Consider the following 14077-nt stretch of genomic DNA (forward strand, 5'->3'; position numbering starts at 1 on the left):
AGATTATTATTTAGTTCATTAGAACCAATCTGGTTTGGCTGCAATAAACAAGTGGATTCAGACCAACTTATTTATTTATTTACTGGGATGCTTCAGGGAAAGATAAATGGATATTAAAACAAAAATCAACATTTATTTACAATGATTTCAGCACTGTAGATACTGAGATACAGTAGAAGACGTGGAGTACGATAAACACATCACAATATAAAAACATATTAAAAAAACACAACACTCAAAATAATTCAATTCAATTTCAATTTAGCTAACGTAAGATTTATGGCTTTTCTAAAACTAGATCTAGAAACTCAAAACCTACCTTTTTAGACTGGCCTTTAACTGAGCTTTATTTATTTATTTATTTATTTATCTATCAGTGCAATTATTTATTATATTTGACCTTTTTAGACTGGCCTTTAACTGAGCTTTATTTATTTATCTATTCATGTGTCCTTTCAAAATAAACTTCCGTTTTCATAGGAAGTTAGGTTTAGGCAACACAACCACTTAGTTAGGGTTAGGAAACTGTCGTGGTTGACATTAACTTCACTGACTATCAACTCACAGCGCTGACGATACCGATGAGTCACGTGACTAAATACGTCAACGTTACTTTAGTTTCAGACGGGACACCAACACGGTCTCCTGGTTGAAAGTCTTGTGTTTGTTTGACCCCTCGCGCCCACCCGCCCTTAGCGGACTCTCACGCTATTAATACTACGTCACTCGCTCCGAACGTCCGGGTGGGTCTACATCGGAGTTAGCTGAAAGCCCGGTTCGTCACATACTGTCGCTAAAGGGCGCCTCCGTCTATCTGTTTCTGATTGGAGATGTTTGACAAGTTGGGAGTGAGAACAGGTTGGAATAAGACACCATATAATTAACTGTGATGAAGTGAAAACACGCTGTGAAAGGGTTAAAGTTCTACAACAAAAACACGGACAACACCCAGACCGGACAACGCCGTGGTAGCAACCTACGTACGCGCTAACTGTTCATCAGCTGTCGTCTTTGCGGCGTGTTTGAGTACAACTTTTTGGTCAAGACAAAGACGACGTGAGGCGACTCAACGGTCGGCCTTCGTCACCGCTAGGTTTCTGATGTTGGGTTGGTGCGTCTGGGCGTATAAATTAAAAAAAAATGGGGGGGGGGGCGGATGCTAAAATCCCATCAGTGCATTTAGTTTTTAGTTCCTGAGAGAATAAAATATCACAATCAGTGATATTTGTTATGGTTGAAATCTAGAACAAGATCTCTTTGAATGGAGATAAATCAGCTGCACTTATTAACTAGCTGGTCAACAGCTGCACCTCCATCTCCTCCTCCTCCTCCTGTTGGTCTTCCTCACTTATAACATCCTCTTGTGAATTCAATCCAACTCCTTGAGGTTCTTCTTTTTCTTCTTGGTAATCCATCTGATTGTCATAACTTATTTTTTTGGCTTTTTGGAAGTCTTCGGTGTCTGCACCTTCTTCTTCTTCCTCTCGATCCTTCCTCCTCTTCTTCCTCTCGCCTACAGGGACCTTCTGCTCTTGTTTCTGTTGTCTTACTCCTCTCTTGGCTTTTAATCGAGGTCTTGTGTTAACCTCCATCGGCTCGTCCTGGTGGTCTTCCTGACTCTTCACTCCTCCGTCTGTGAGACGTTGGGAGGATTCCTCTGGCTGCTGTCTGACCTCTTCTATTACGTCCTCTTGTTGCTGCTGCTGTCCTCTTCGTCTCATCTCCTTGGATATCTTTTGATTTTTATCAACATCAGGTCCTTCGTCCGTCCCGTCTTCCCGTCTTTCTTTACCCATGGTGCATCGCTCTGGCTGCTTTTTGGTTCCTTCAGGATCTTTCTCTGAGTCTTCCTCCTGTTGGAGCTCTTGGTGTTTCCTCCCTGCTGTTTCCTGATGTCTTTTGAGGTCTGGTCTCTTCCTGGTCTCTTCTCTACCGGCTGATGGAGGCTTCTTCTCTCTCTCGGTCTCCTTTGATTTCTCGTTGATTTGCACCTTTCTAGTAAAGTCCCTCTGGTTTCCCTCCTGATCTTTGCTGCCATCTCCTTCCTGTGTTTTGAGCTCTATCTTCTCTTCATCCCTCTTTATTTCTTCTTGCCTCTCGTCCTCCGTCTCCTTCACCGTCTCATTAATTAGCTCCTTCTGGTTCTCTGCTTCTCTTCCCGTCATCGTCGTCGTCCGGTCACTCTGGTTTCCCTCCTGATGTTTTCCTTTCTCATCCAGATGTTCTGCTTCATGTCTGCTGGCATCTGAAGCTCCTTCCTGTGTTCTGAGGTCTTTATCCCGTTCTCTAGCCTCCACTTCTAGCCTCTTGTCCTCCGTGTCCCTCGGTTTCACATTAATTAGCTCCTTCTGGTTCTCTGCTTCTCTTCCTGTCGTCGTCGTCGTACGGTCACTCTGCTTTCCCTCCTGATGTTTTTCCACCTTTACCTCGTGTTCTGCTTCACTCCCCTCCTGTTTCCTGTCCTCTAAAACACCTCCTTTCTGTTTGCGCTTCATCTCGTCTTTTCTTTTCTGCGTCTTTGATTGAAGCTCCACGCTCCGTCTTCCTACCTCCGGTTGCATTCGTTCTCTCCAGTTCTTCTTCTGTCCCGTCCGTCCAGAACTTACTTCTTTCTGCTTGTTCTCTTTCTTTGTGTCTTTCTTGTCCACGTCGTTCATCGGGTCTTGCCGTGTCACTTCTTCTTTCTGTACCTCCTGATGCACGTTGGACTCTTCTAGTCCTTCTTCAACCAGAACCAGAGGAAGTCCTGAATGTTCCTCTACTGGTTTCACCGTCTGCTCTCCTCCACTCTCGTCCCCGTCGTTTTTTACTTGTCTTCCCGCCACGTCCTGCTTTATGGATTTGATTCCCCTCCCTCCGTCTGACCCGTCCACGTCTGGTTCTGTCACTAACTCACCGTGATGTGTTTCATCTTTACGTTCACCCTCCTCTCCTCTATCGTCCACATTGTTCTCTTCTTCTCTTCCTGCCATGAGCGGTTCACGTTCTCCTTCTCCTTCCATCACCACCTGAGATCCTGTGGTGTCACTTTTAGATGTGACCGTCCTCTCGTCCTCTGTCTGGTCAGGTCCGTCCTCTGGGCTCCTCCTCTCCGGTTCTGTACACAAATACTCTACTTTAAAACAGTACTAATGGAATCAACACTCATCATCATGCATCATTGAATAGAAAGAATTGATTTGTGACTTACTGGATTTCTTTTGTCTCCATTTCCACACAATGAAGAGAACTGCAGCAATAAACAGCAACGCAGCAATAACTGAACCAGTAATAACACCAGGAGAACTGGGAGTACTGGAGGTACTGGGTACCATGAAGAAATGATCTGAAATGATAAAACACAACATGTTAGAGTGCAGATGTCCTCCAGGTGTGTCTCCCTGTCCGTTCCGGCTCCCTAACGGTCAAGTGGTACCTGGAACATGGACGTGTGTCTCTCTGGTCTGGTTGATGCTCTTCTGTTGGACTCTACATGTGAAGTTGCTGCTGGGTCTCTGGTCCACCGTCAGTCTGCTGCTGACATTATAGAGGTCATCAGGACGTCTGAGTGTCTCTGTAGGTCCAGCAGAGAGGACGTCTCCCTCCCCGTCCAGCCACAACACCTCCGGCTCTGGATACCAGCCCTCAGACTCACACTGTAACAACACACCACCGCCAACGCCGCCGCTTTGGCTCATCTGGATTACAGGTAAGGAGACGGCACCTGAAGATGAGAAGCTTAAGCATTTCTAACTGCCACGCTATTAGCAGAAGCATTAATCGTGTAAATCCAGGTGAAAAAACCCACCACCTACCTACGAGTAGCTGAACAGTGAGGGCTCTGTCTAACTCTGGGAAGAAGCATCTGTACGTTCCCTCGTCAGATATTTCCACCGTGGAGAGTTTCAGCGAAACGTCTCCGAGCTTCAGTCCCTCGGTGGACAGAGACGTCCTCCCTCTGTAGGACGGATGTTTCTTACTCTCCAGCTCCTTGCCGTCGCGCCACACCAAGACAAACCTGGGGTCCAGGTCGGGCCTCGCCCACTCCACGGTCATGTCTACAGCGTTCAGGACGGGCTCCAGGCGACACGGCAGAACGACGTCATCGCCGACCGTCGCCACTATTGGCTGAGACGGACCGATCACCTCGGACTGACCTGAAAACAAACAGGTTCCTGATGTAAACACTAACACACACGTTACCGTAGACTAGACTGTTAGCGCTGTGTGTAACTCACCTCTACATGAATGTATCAGGGCGAGGACGACCAGGACAGTGAAGGCACCAGAAGACCGTCTGTCCGTCACATGAAGCATCCTGGAGCTCTGAAGAATGATAATACAGAAAAAAAGTCATACTATTTCAAGAAAAAAAGTCGTGATATTATGAGAATAAAGTCATAACTTTACGAGAAAAAAAAGTTAAAATGAACACGTAAAATTACTACTTTATAATATTATGACTTTATTCTCATAATATGACTTTTTTTTCTTGTAAACTTATGACTTTATTCTCATAATATATATATAAATAATAATAAATAAATAAATATATACATACATTTGCATAAATCAGCATATTTGTCCACTCCCATGTTGATAAGAGTATTAAATACTTGACAAATCTCCCTTTAAGGTTCATTTTGAACAGATAAAAAATGTGCAATTAATCAAGATTAAATATTTTAATCGATCGACAGCCCTAATTAATACCATTTATTTACTAATATAAATAGTGAATGATTTTATTCTAATTGAGAATGGACTCAACTGCAGCATTTATCGTCGACATTTAAAGTACCTGATTGTAAAAACTTGAACAGTAAAATAAACAGTAGGCCCAGCATAGTCCTGATAAATCCAGATATTTAAACGAACTTGCTTCAACTTAAAAACAGAAGTTATCTCAAGAAGACTCTTTTCATATAGAGCAGGTCTAGACCGGGTAGAAAACGTTGGGCAGAACCCGTTCCGTTAACAAGTTAAAAATAATGAACTTATCGCTGTCACAATCATATCCGAGTTTCTAACTCTGACAAACTAACTAACTAAGAATCTCTGACTTATAAAGTCATATAAAAACAGACAGTGAGAACTCTGTGTTTTCAGCTTGAGAGTTTAGTTTCACTTTCATTTGTAACAAAAGAACTGATAATGTGCATTCAAAAAAAGATCTATTTTGACCTGAAAATAACAGCAGACTGTGAGGGTCAGGGGGTCAACCTCTCCGGTTTCAATATAGATACAGATTAAATCCATTATAACACGTGTTCTGTGTCATTAACCTCCATACTGTAACTGTGCACATTCTCCTCTCCTCAGGGGGAAACATCTGAACACAGAGGAGACCACACAGCGGTTGATCTGATTGTTTCTATCATAAAAACAAAGTTTTATATGTCATATAAAGTCCAAGTCAAACATACACAACATGTATTAACACGTCTGCATACCTGTCGTGTGTTTGTGTGAGTCTCCTGCAGGCGCTGCACGGTCAAAGTCCAGGAAAAGGAGGAGGAGGAAGAGGAGGAGGAGGAAGAGGACGAGGGGTGGTGCTGCTTCCGGTCACCTGGATCTAAAGGTGTGCTCACGTTTCAGCGCTTTAGTGCACCTACAAACTATGAAATATGTATAAAATATAACATTTCTGGGAATTTGAATTTTAAAAAAATCACTTATAATAAAAAGAGGCATCACATTAATGTTGAAAAATAAAAACAATCTAATTTCAGGCTGTTTGTAGATTTATTTTTTTATTTTAGTTAACATCTGTGAGCTTCTTCTCTTTTTAACAAACCAGTGTGTAACGATTAGGGGGATCTATTGGCAGAAACTGTAATATAATATTAATAAGTGTGTTTTCTTTAGTGTATAATCACCTGAAAATAGGAATCGTTGTGTTTTCGTTACCTTAGAATGAGTCGTTTATATCTACATAGGGAGTCACTGTAGTTCTCCTATACGGAGGATGGAACCTGCCAAAATAAATCAATCAATAAATCAATTAATTAAATGTAGCAAAGATATAATATCAAAAATAATTGCAGCCATTAATTAATTGATTAATTATGACGTAAATTAATATTTCTGTTTTAATTTGCTTCTTTATTTATTTACTCTTCTGTCTAATTTTCCCTTTTATTTATTTATTTTTGTTAATTTATTTATTTTTCTATATTTATTATTTATTTATTTTTGCATGTATTATTTATTTATTGAATTGTGAATTTTTATTATATTAATAATAATTAATATTTATTTTTAAATTTATGTATTTATGCATTTATTAATTTCTGCACGATTTAACTCTCCAAGAGGCTTTTTAAAGAGTTCATGAAAAAGACGGGTCTCCGCTGAGTTCACAATGTGATAAATGTCCTCGTAAGACTCGCTGTCAAAAAGTGTCCTCGTTTGGAACCACACATATTAAATATTAGTCCTCAGCACACGTTTATTTAGTCTGGCTTTTATAAAGTGTTTTATAATTTTATATACTTATTTTATTAATCATCATCATTATAGTGTTTATTTTATTGCTGATCATTATTATCTATTTTATTCTATTTCATTAATATTTCATTATTTTAATACAATCTGCTTATTTTGTGTAATTTTTTTATTTATTTATTTTTATTGTTATTTGTATTCCTTTTATTTTATTTATCTTTAATTATCTTGAATACCCATTTTTTTTTATTGTTTCGTATTCAATGCACTTTTATCTCGGTTGTTTTGGTGTGCATTAGACTTGTTTTAAAGGTGCTATATAAATAAAGTTTGAGAGCCAGTTCTCACCAAACTTGACAGTTGTGACCCCAAAGGTCAGATCAGAAGTCCTGAGCCTGGGAATCGACTCGCATATGAAATCACACATAAAGAAGGCGATCCAAGCAGCTTCCTTTTATTTAAGAAATACTGCAAAAGTACGTCCGTTCATATCCCAACATCAACGTGGACGACAGCGTAGATGGGTGGAAAATATCAGGTTTGTTCAAATGTAGCTTCTGCATTTTCATCTTGTGTTCTTTAGATGAGAACCGAATAAAAACAACAACAACAAACTGTGACGAGAAAAATAAATGGATATTTGAAAATAATTAACATTCAGCGCTGAACACTAATTCATCAGCTGATCTCACACTGCTCATTCAAGATACCGTAGACGACGTGGAGAACGATAAACACATCACAATATAAAAACATATTCAAAACACACAACACTAAAAACTGTTTCAACAATCTTCATTCACAGTTTCACACCAGTTCACACATCTCAGGTATTAACCCAACATCAGCAATCCACATGAAACAGTTTTCTTTTTACAGCCAACATACATGAAGCTATCACAACTTCCTGCATATTAATTCAAAATAAAAGCACTTTGAGAACAAAAAATAGACGTTTTGACATTTGACAAAAAAGTTTGCCGCTAGCAAACATTAATTAACATTAGCTAACGTAAGACTTAAAGCTTTCCTAAAACTAGATCTAGAAACTCAAAACCTACCTTTTTAGTCTGACTTTTAACTGAGCTTTATTTATTTATTTATTTATCTGGCTAATTATTTGAAAAAAAAGAAAGGTAAAATCCCATCAGTGCATTTAGTTTTTAGTTCCTGAGAAAATAAAATATTACAATCTGTGATATTTGTTATGGTTGAAATCTAGAACAAGACCTCTGTGAATGGAGATAAATCAGCTGCACTTATTAACTAGCTGGTCAACAGCTACACCTCCACCTCCTCCTCCTGTTGGTCTTCCTGACTCATAACATATATTTTGGCTTCGTGGAAGTCTTCGTTGTCTGAACCTTCTTCTCGATGCTTCTTCTTCTTCTTCCTCTCGATCCTTCCTCCTCTTCTTCCTCTCGCCTACAGGGACCTTCTGCTCTTGTTTCTGTTGTCTTACTCCTCTCTTGGCTTTTAATCGAGGTCTTGTGTTAACCTCCATCGGCTCGTCCTGGTGGTCTTCCTGACTCTTCACTCCTCCGTCTGTGAGACGTTGGGAGGATTCCTCTGGCTGCTGTCTGACCTCTTCTATTACGTCCTCTTGTTGCTGCTGCTGTCCTCTTCGTCTCATCTCCTTGGATATCTTTTGATTTTTATCAACATCAGGTCCTTCGTCCGTCCCGTCTTCCCGTCTTTCTTTACCCATGGTGCATCGCTCTGGCTGCTTTTTGGTTCCTTCAGGATCTTTCTCTGATTCTTCCTCCTGTTGGAGCTCTTGGTGTTTCCTCCCTGCTGTTTCCTGATGTCTTTTGAGGTCTGGTCTCTTCCTGGTCTCTTCTCTACCGGCTGATGGAGGCTTCTTCTCTCTCTCGGTCTCCTTTGATTTCTCGTTGATTTGCACCTTTCTAGTAAAGTCCCTCTGGTTTCCCTCCTGATCTTTGCTGCCATCTCCTTCCTGTGTTTTGAGCTCTATCTTCTCTTCATCCCTCTTTATTTCTTCTTGCCTCTCGTCCTCCGTCTCCTTCACCGTCTCATTAATTAGCTCCTTCTGGTTCTCTGCTTCTCTTCCCGTCATCGTCGTCGTCCGGTCACTCTGGTTTCCCTCCTGATGTTTTCCTTTCTCATCCAGATGTTCTGCTTCATGTCTGCTGGCATCTGAAGCTCCTTCCTGTGTTCTGAGGTCTTTATCCCGTTCTCTAGCCTCCACTTCTTGCCTCTTGTCCTCCGTGTCCCTCGGTTTCACATTAATTAGCTCCTTCTGGTTCTCTGCTTCTCTTCCTGTCGTCGTCGTCGTACGGTCACTCTGCTTTCCCTCCTGATGTTTTTCCACCTTTACCTCGTGTTCTGCTTCCCTCCCCTCCTGTTTCCTGTCCTCTAAAACACCTCCTTTCTGTTTGCGCTTCATCTTGTCTTTTCTTTTCTGCGTCTTTGATTGAAGCTCCACGCTCCGTCTTCCTACCTCCGGTTGCATTCGTTCTCTCCAGTTCTTCTTCTGTCCCGTCCGTCCAGAACTTACTTCTTTCTGCTTGTTCTCTTTCTTTGTGTCTTTCTTGTCCACGTCGTTCATCGGGTCTTGCCGTGTCACTTCTTCTTTCTGTACCTCCTGATGCACGTTGGACTCTTCTAGTCCTTCTTCAACCAGAACCAGAGGAAGTCCTGAATGTTCCTCTACTGGTTTCACCGTCTGCTCTCCTCCATCCTCGTCCCCGTCGTTTTTTACTTGTCTTCCCGCCACGTCCTGCTTTATGGATTTGATTCCCCTTCCTCCGTCTGACCCGTCCACGTCTGGTTCTGTCACTAACTCACCGTGATGTGTTTCATCTTTACGTTCACCCTCCTCTCCTCTATCGTCCACATTATTCTCTTCTTCTCTTCCTGCCATGAGCGGTTCACGTTCTCCTTCTCCTTCCATCACCACCTGAGATCCTGTGGTGTCACTTTTAGATGTGACCGTCCTCTCGTCCTCTGTCTGGTCAGGTCCGTCCTCTGGGCTCCTCCTCTCCGGTTCTGTACACAAATACTCTACTTTAAAACAGTACTAATGGAATCAACACTCATCATCATGCATCATTGAATAGAAAGAATTGATTTGTGACTTACTGGATTTCTTTTGTCTCCATTTCCACACAACGAAGAGAAGTGCAGCAATAAACAGCAACGCAGCAATAACTGAACCGATAACAACACCAGGAGTACTGGGAGCATCAGGAGTACTGGGAGTACTGGAGGTACTGGGAGTACTGGGAGTACTGGGAGCATCAGGAGTCCTGGGAGTACTGGGAGCTCTGGGCACCATGAAGAAATGATCTGAAATGGTAAAACACAACATGTTAGAGTGCAGATGTCCTCCAGGTGTGTCTCCCTGTCCGTTCCGGCTCCCTAACCGTCAAGTGGTACCTGGAACATGGACGTGTGTCTCTCTGATCTGGTTGATGCTCTTCTGTTGGACTCTACATGTGAAGTTGCTGCTGGGTCTCTGGTCCACCGTCAGTCTGCTGCTGACATTATAGAGGTCATCAGGACGTCTGAGTGTCTCTGTAGGTCCAGCAGAGAGGACGTCTCCCTCCCCGTCCAGCCACAACACCTTCGGCTCTGGATACCAGCCCTCAGACTCACACTGTAACAACACACCGTCGCCGTCGCCGCTTTGGCTCGTCTGGATTACAGGTGAGGAGACGGCACCTGAAGATGAGAAGCTTAAGATGTTTCTAACAGCTCTGCTATTAGCAGAAGCATCACTCGTGTAAATCCAGGTGAAAAAACCCACCACTTACCTACGAGCAGCTGAACAGTGAGGCCTCTGTATAAATCTGGGATGTAGCATCTGTACGTTCCCATGTCAGATATTTCCACCCTGGAGAGTTTCAGTGAAACGTCTCCGAGCATCAGTCCCTCGGTGGACAGAGACGTCCTCCCTCTGTAGGACGGATGTTTCATGCGCTCCCGCTCCTTGCCGCGTCGCCCCACATGGACAAACCTGGGGTCCAGGTCGGGCCTCGCCCACTCCACGGTCATGTCTACAGCGTTCTGGACGGGCTCCAGGCGACACGGCAGAACGACGTCATCGCCGACCGTCGCCACTATTGGCTGAGATGGACCGATCACCTCGGACTGACCTGAAAACAAACAGGCTCCTGAGTGTGATTTCTACACTCGTACATGTGTTTGGAGGACTTTCAAGCACAATATGTAAACACTCACATACATGTTAACATAGACTAAACCAGAGGTCAGCAACCTGCGGCTCTTTAGCTCCTCTCCAGTGGCTCCTTGTGGATTTATAAAAATGGAAATGATGATGACGTAAAGTTATGACTTTATTCTCGTAATATTACGAATTTTTTTCTCGTAATATTATGACTTTATTCTCGTAATGTTATGATATATTCTCGTAATATTATGAATTTTGTCTCGTATATTTGCCTAAAATGGCTGTTTTGATAGTAAAGGTTGCTGACCCCTGGACTAGACTGTTAGTGGTGTGTGGAGCTCACCTCTACATGAGTGTATCAGGGCGAGGACGACCAGGACAGTGAAGGCACCACAAGACGGTCTGTCCGTCACATGAAGCATCCTGGAGCTCTGAAGAATGATAATACAGAAAAATATATTCATGCACTTCACTCTAATGTTCTTCTTTAACAGCTAACAGTACAGAAAATAACACATCACATCTGTTTGAGGCCCAATTTATGATAATCACATGCAGTTTGGGTCAAGTCATAGTCAAGTCAGCACACTGACGCACTGACAGCTGTTGTTGCCTGTTGGGCTGCAGTTTGACATGTTATGATTGGAGCATATTGTTTTATGCTAAATGCAGTACCTGTGAGGGTTTCTGGATCAATATCTGTCATTGATTTGTGTTCATTGATTTACAATAATAAATATAAACATACATTTGCATAAAGCAGTATATTTGTCCACTCCCATGTTGATAGGAGGAATAAATACTTGACAAATCTCCCTTTAAGGTTCATTTAGAACAGATAAAAAATGTGTGATTAATTTGCAATTAAACGCAATTAATCATGGCCAATCATTTTAATCGATTGACAGCCCTACTTATTTTGTATCTTAATTATATAACGCCGTTCCATGTATTCTGTTACTCCCCAAGCCTGTGTTTATGTATATCTCTTTAACTTTTTTCCGCATCTTGACAGCACCTACAGCAGATTTGATTATGCTGTTGCACAATTTCTATGACAATATACTGTATAATGTCACAAAAAATATACATCTTAACAAAAACTGTATGCAGCCAGTGGTCAAAGTGGGCCGGTACTCACCGTTATCTTCATTTTACTCCTTGGCGTACCGTCCCTTTTTCTTGCGTACCAACACTTCTCACAACACTTCTCACAACCAGTTTCTGGACAATATCTGTCATTGTTTTGTGTTGTTAATTGATTTACAATAATAAATATATACATACATTTGCATAAAGCAGCATATTTGTTGATAAGGGTATTAAATACTTGACAAATCTCCCTTGAAGGTTCATTTTGAACAGGTAAAAAATGTGCGATTCATTTGCGATTAATCGCGATTAAATATTTTAATCAATCGACAGCCCTAATTAAATAAACAGAGAGGGACTTAATTTGAAATTGTGTATGGACTCAACTTGGCAGCATTTATCGTCCACATTTCAAGTACCTGATGGTAAAAACTTGAACAGTAAAATGAACAGCAGGCCCGGCATAGTCCTGATAAATCCAGATATTTAAACTTACTTCACTAATTCAATTTATTTTTATATTGCATCAAATCACAACAGAAGTTATCTCAAGACTCCTTTCATATGGACCAGGTCTAGACTGTAAAACTTCCCTTTGGCGGGTAGAAACCTTGGGCAGAACCCGGCTCTGAGTGGGCCGCCATTTGCCAGCGACCACTCTGTGTCCTCGGCTCGTTTAGTTTCACTTTCATTTGTAACAAAAGAACTGATAATGTGCATTAAAAAAAAAGATCTATTTTGACCTCAAAATAGATCTCAGCAGACCCTGAGGGTCAGGGGGTCAACCTCTCCGGTTTCAATATAGATAAAGATTAAATCCATTATAACACGTGTTCTGTGTCATTAACCTCCATACTGTAACTGTGCACATTCTCCTCTCTTATGGGGGAAACATCTGAACACAGAGGAGACCACACAGCGGTTGATCTGATTGTTTTTATAATAAAAAATATATTTTATATGTCATATAAAGTCATACACAACATGTATTAACACATCTGCGTACCTGTTGTGTGTGTTTGTGTGAGTCTCCCGCAGGCGCTGCACAGTCAAAGTCCAGGAAAAGGAGGAGGAGGAAGAGGAAGAGGAGGAAGAGGAAGAGGAGGAGGGGTGGTGCTGCTTCCGGTCACCTGGATCTAAAGGTGTGCTCACGTTTCAGCGCTTTAGTACTTGTGTCTAAAATATAAAATTTGATGGAATTTTAATAAAAAAACAAACACTTACAATAAAAAAGAGGCATCACATTAATGTTGAAAAATAAAAACAAGTACAGGTTGTTTTGTAGATTTCTTTTTTTCTTTTAGTTAACATCTGTGAGCTTCTTATTCTCTGTCTTTTCTTTTTAACAAACCAGTGTGTAACGATTAGGGGGATCTATTGGCAGAAACTGGAATATAATATTAAAAAGTGTGTTTTCTTTAGTGTATAATCACCTGAAAAAAGGTATCGTTGTGTTTTCGTTACCTTAGAATGAGTCGTTTATATCTACATAGGGAGCCACTGTAGTTCTCCTATACGGAGGATGGAACCTGCAAAAAAATTTTAAAAAATCAATCAATCAATGAATTAATAAATATGTGATTCATTTTCTTCTTTATTTATTTATCTTTGTATTAATTCCCTTATTTATTTACTGTTCTGTATAATTTTCCCTTTTATTTATTGATGTATCTATTTTTATTAATTTAATTTAATTTAAATGTATTTATTTTTGTTTGCATTCATTTCTTATTTATTAATAATTATCATTTATTTTTTAATACATGTAATTATGTATTTATTTATTTCTGCACGATTTTACCTTTGCATTTCACCCCTTATTTATTCCCCAAACTTATTTATGTATTCTTTTCTTTATACATTTAATTCACTTCTTTATTTATTTATCTTTGTATTAATTCCCTTATTTATTTACGTTTATTTATTCATGTATCTATTTTTATTAATTTAATTTTAATGTATTTATTTATTAATTTTATTTATTATTAATTTATTTAATTGTGTATTTTTAATATATTAATAATAATTAATATTTATTTTTAAATGTATGTATTTATGTATTTATTAATGTGCTAAATGTCCTCGAAAGACCCGCTGTCAAAGAGTGTCTAGTTTGGAGCCACACATATCAAATATTAGTCCTCAGCCCACATGTTTAATTAGGGCGTGGGCAGACATTACAACACAGCGAGGACGCAGCCAACATGTCCACATCTGATAACTTGTAGATGCTGTTTGTGTACCTGTGTGTGTCTACAGGACACGTGTTAATGCCTCACCTGCATCTGTGACCCTGAACCACATTTGGTCCTAATTGTTGATGAGAGCAAATCAATCATTTCAGATAATTTCATCTTACAAAGGTTAACACAAGCTCTGGCACATGAAATGTCATTTCCATTCATT

At 40.5% G+C, this 14077-nt stretch overlaps 2 protein-coding genes across 4 annotated transcripts; both read right to left on the reverse strand.

Moving 5' to 3' along the window:
- Positions 1-1291: 1291 nt before the first annotated feature.
- Positions 1292-12771, reverse strand: LOC141769998 (uncharacterized). 3 transcript variants are annotated; one of them, XM_074639564.1, is made up of 7 exons: positions 12678-12771; positions 10923-11010; positions 10203-10544; positions 9826-10110; positions 9529-9735; positions 7720-9435; positions 1292-1415 (listed from the first exon to the last, which is right to left on the reverse strand). In XM_074639564.1, the coding sequence occupies exons 2-7, from the start codon at positions 10999-11001 to the stop codon at positions 1345-1347; spliced, it is 2700 nt and encodes an 899-aa protein (XP_074495665.1). In that variant the 5' UTR covers positions 11002-11010; positions 12678-12771; the 3' UTR covers positions 1292-1344. The 3 variants fall into 3 exon arrangements, with proteins under 3 accessions (XP_074495665.1, XP_074495662.1, XP_074495663.1); XM_074639561.1 differs by lacking the exon at positions 12678-12771 and adding an exon at positions 11721-11866 and having other exon boundaries at positions 1293-1415; XM_074639562.1 differs by lacking the exons at positions 1292-1415; positions 12678-12771 and adding an exon at positions 11721-11858 and having other exon boundaries at positions 7207-9435.
- On the reverse strand, positions 1431-5951 carry LOC141770001 (uncharacterized; the record flags this gene model as incomplete). The annotated part of the gene is made up of 7 exons (XM_074639572.1): positions 5859-5951; positions 5433-5554; positions 4218-4305; positions 3795-4136; positions 3416-3703; positions 3191-3325; positions 1431-3097 (listed from the first exon to the last, which is right to left on the reverse strand). Coding segments are annotated over exons 3-7 (2511 nt in total), but the record flags the coding sequence as incomplete, so codon positions are not given.
- Positions 12772-14077: the final 1306 nt, after the last annotated feature.

This window comes from Sebastes fasciatus, chromosome 6, assembly GCF_043250625.1.
Source record: "Sebastes fasciatus isolate fSebFas1 chromosome 6, fSebFas1.pri, whole genome shotgun sequence".
In the NCBI taxonomy this organism is placed as follows: domain Eukaryota; kingdom Metazoa; phylum Chordata; class Actinopteri; order Perciformes; family Sebastidae; genus Sebastes; species Sebastes fasciatus.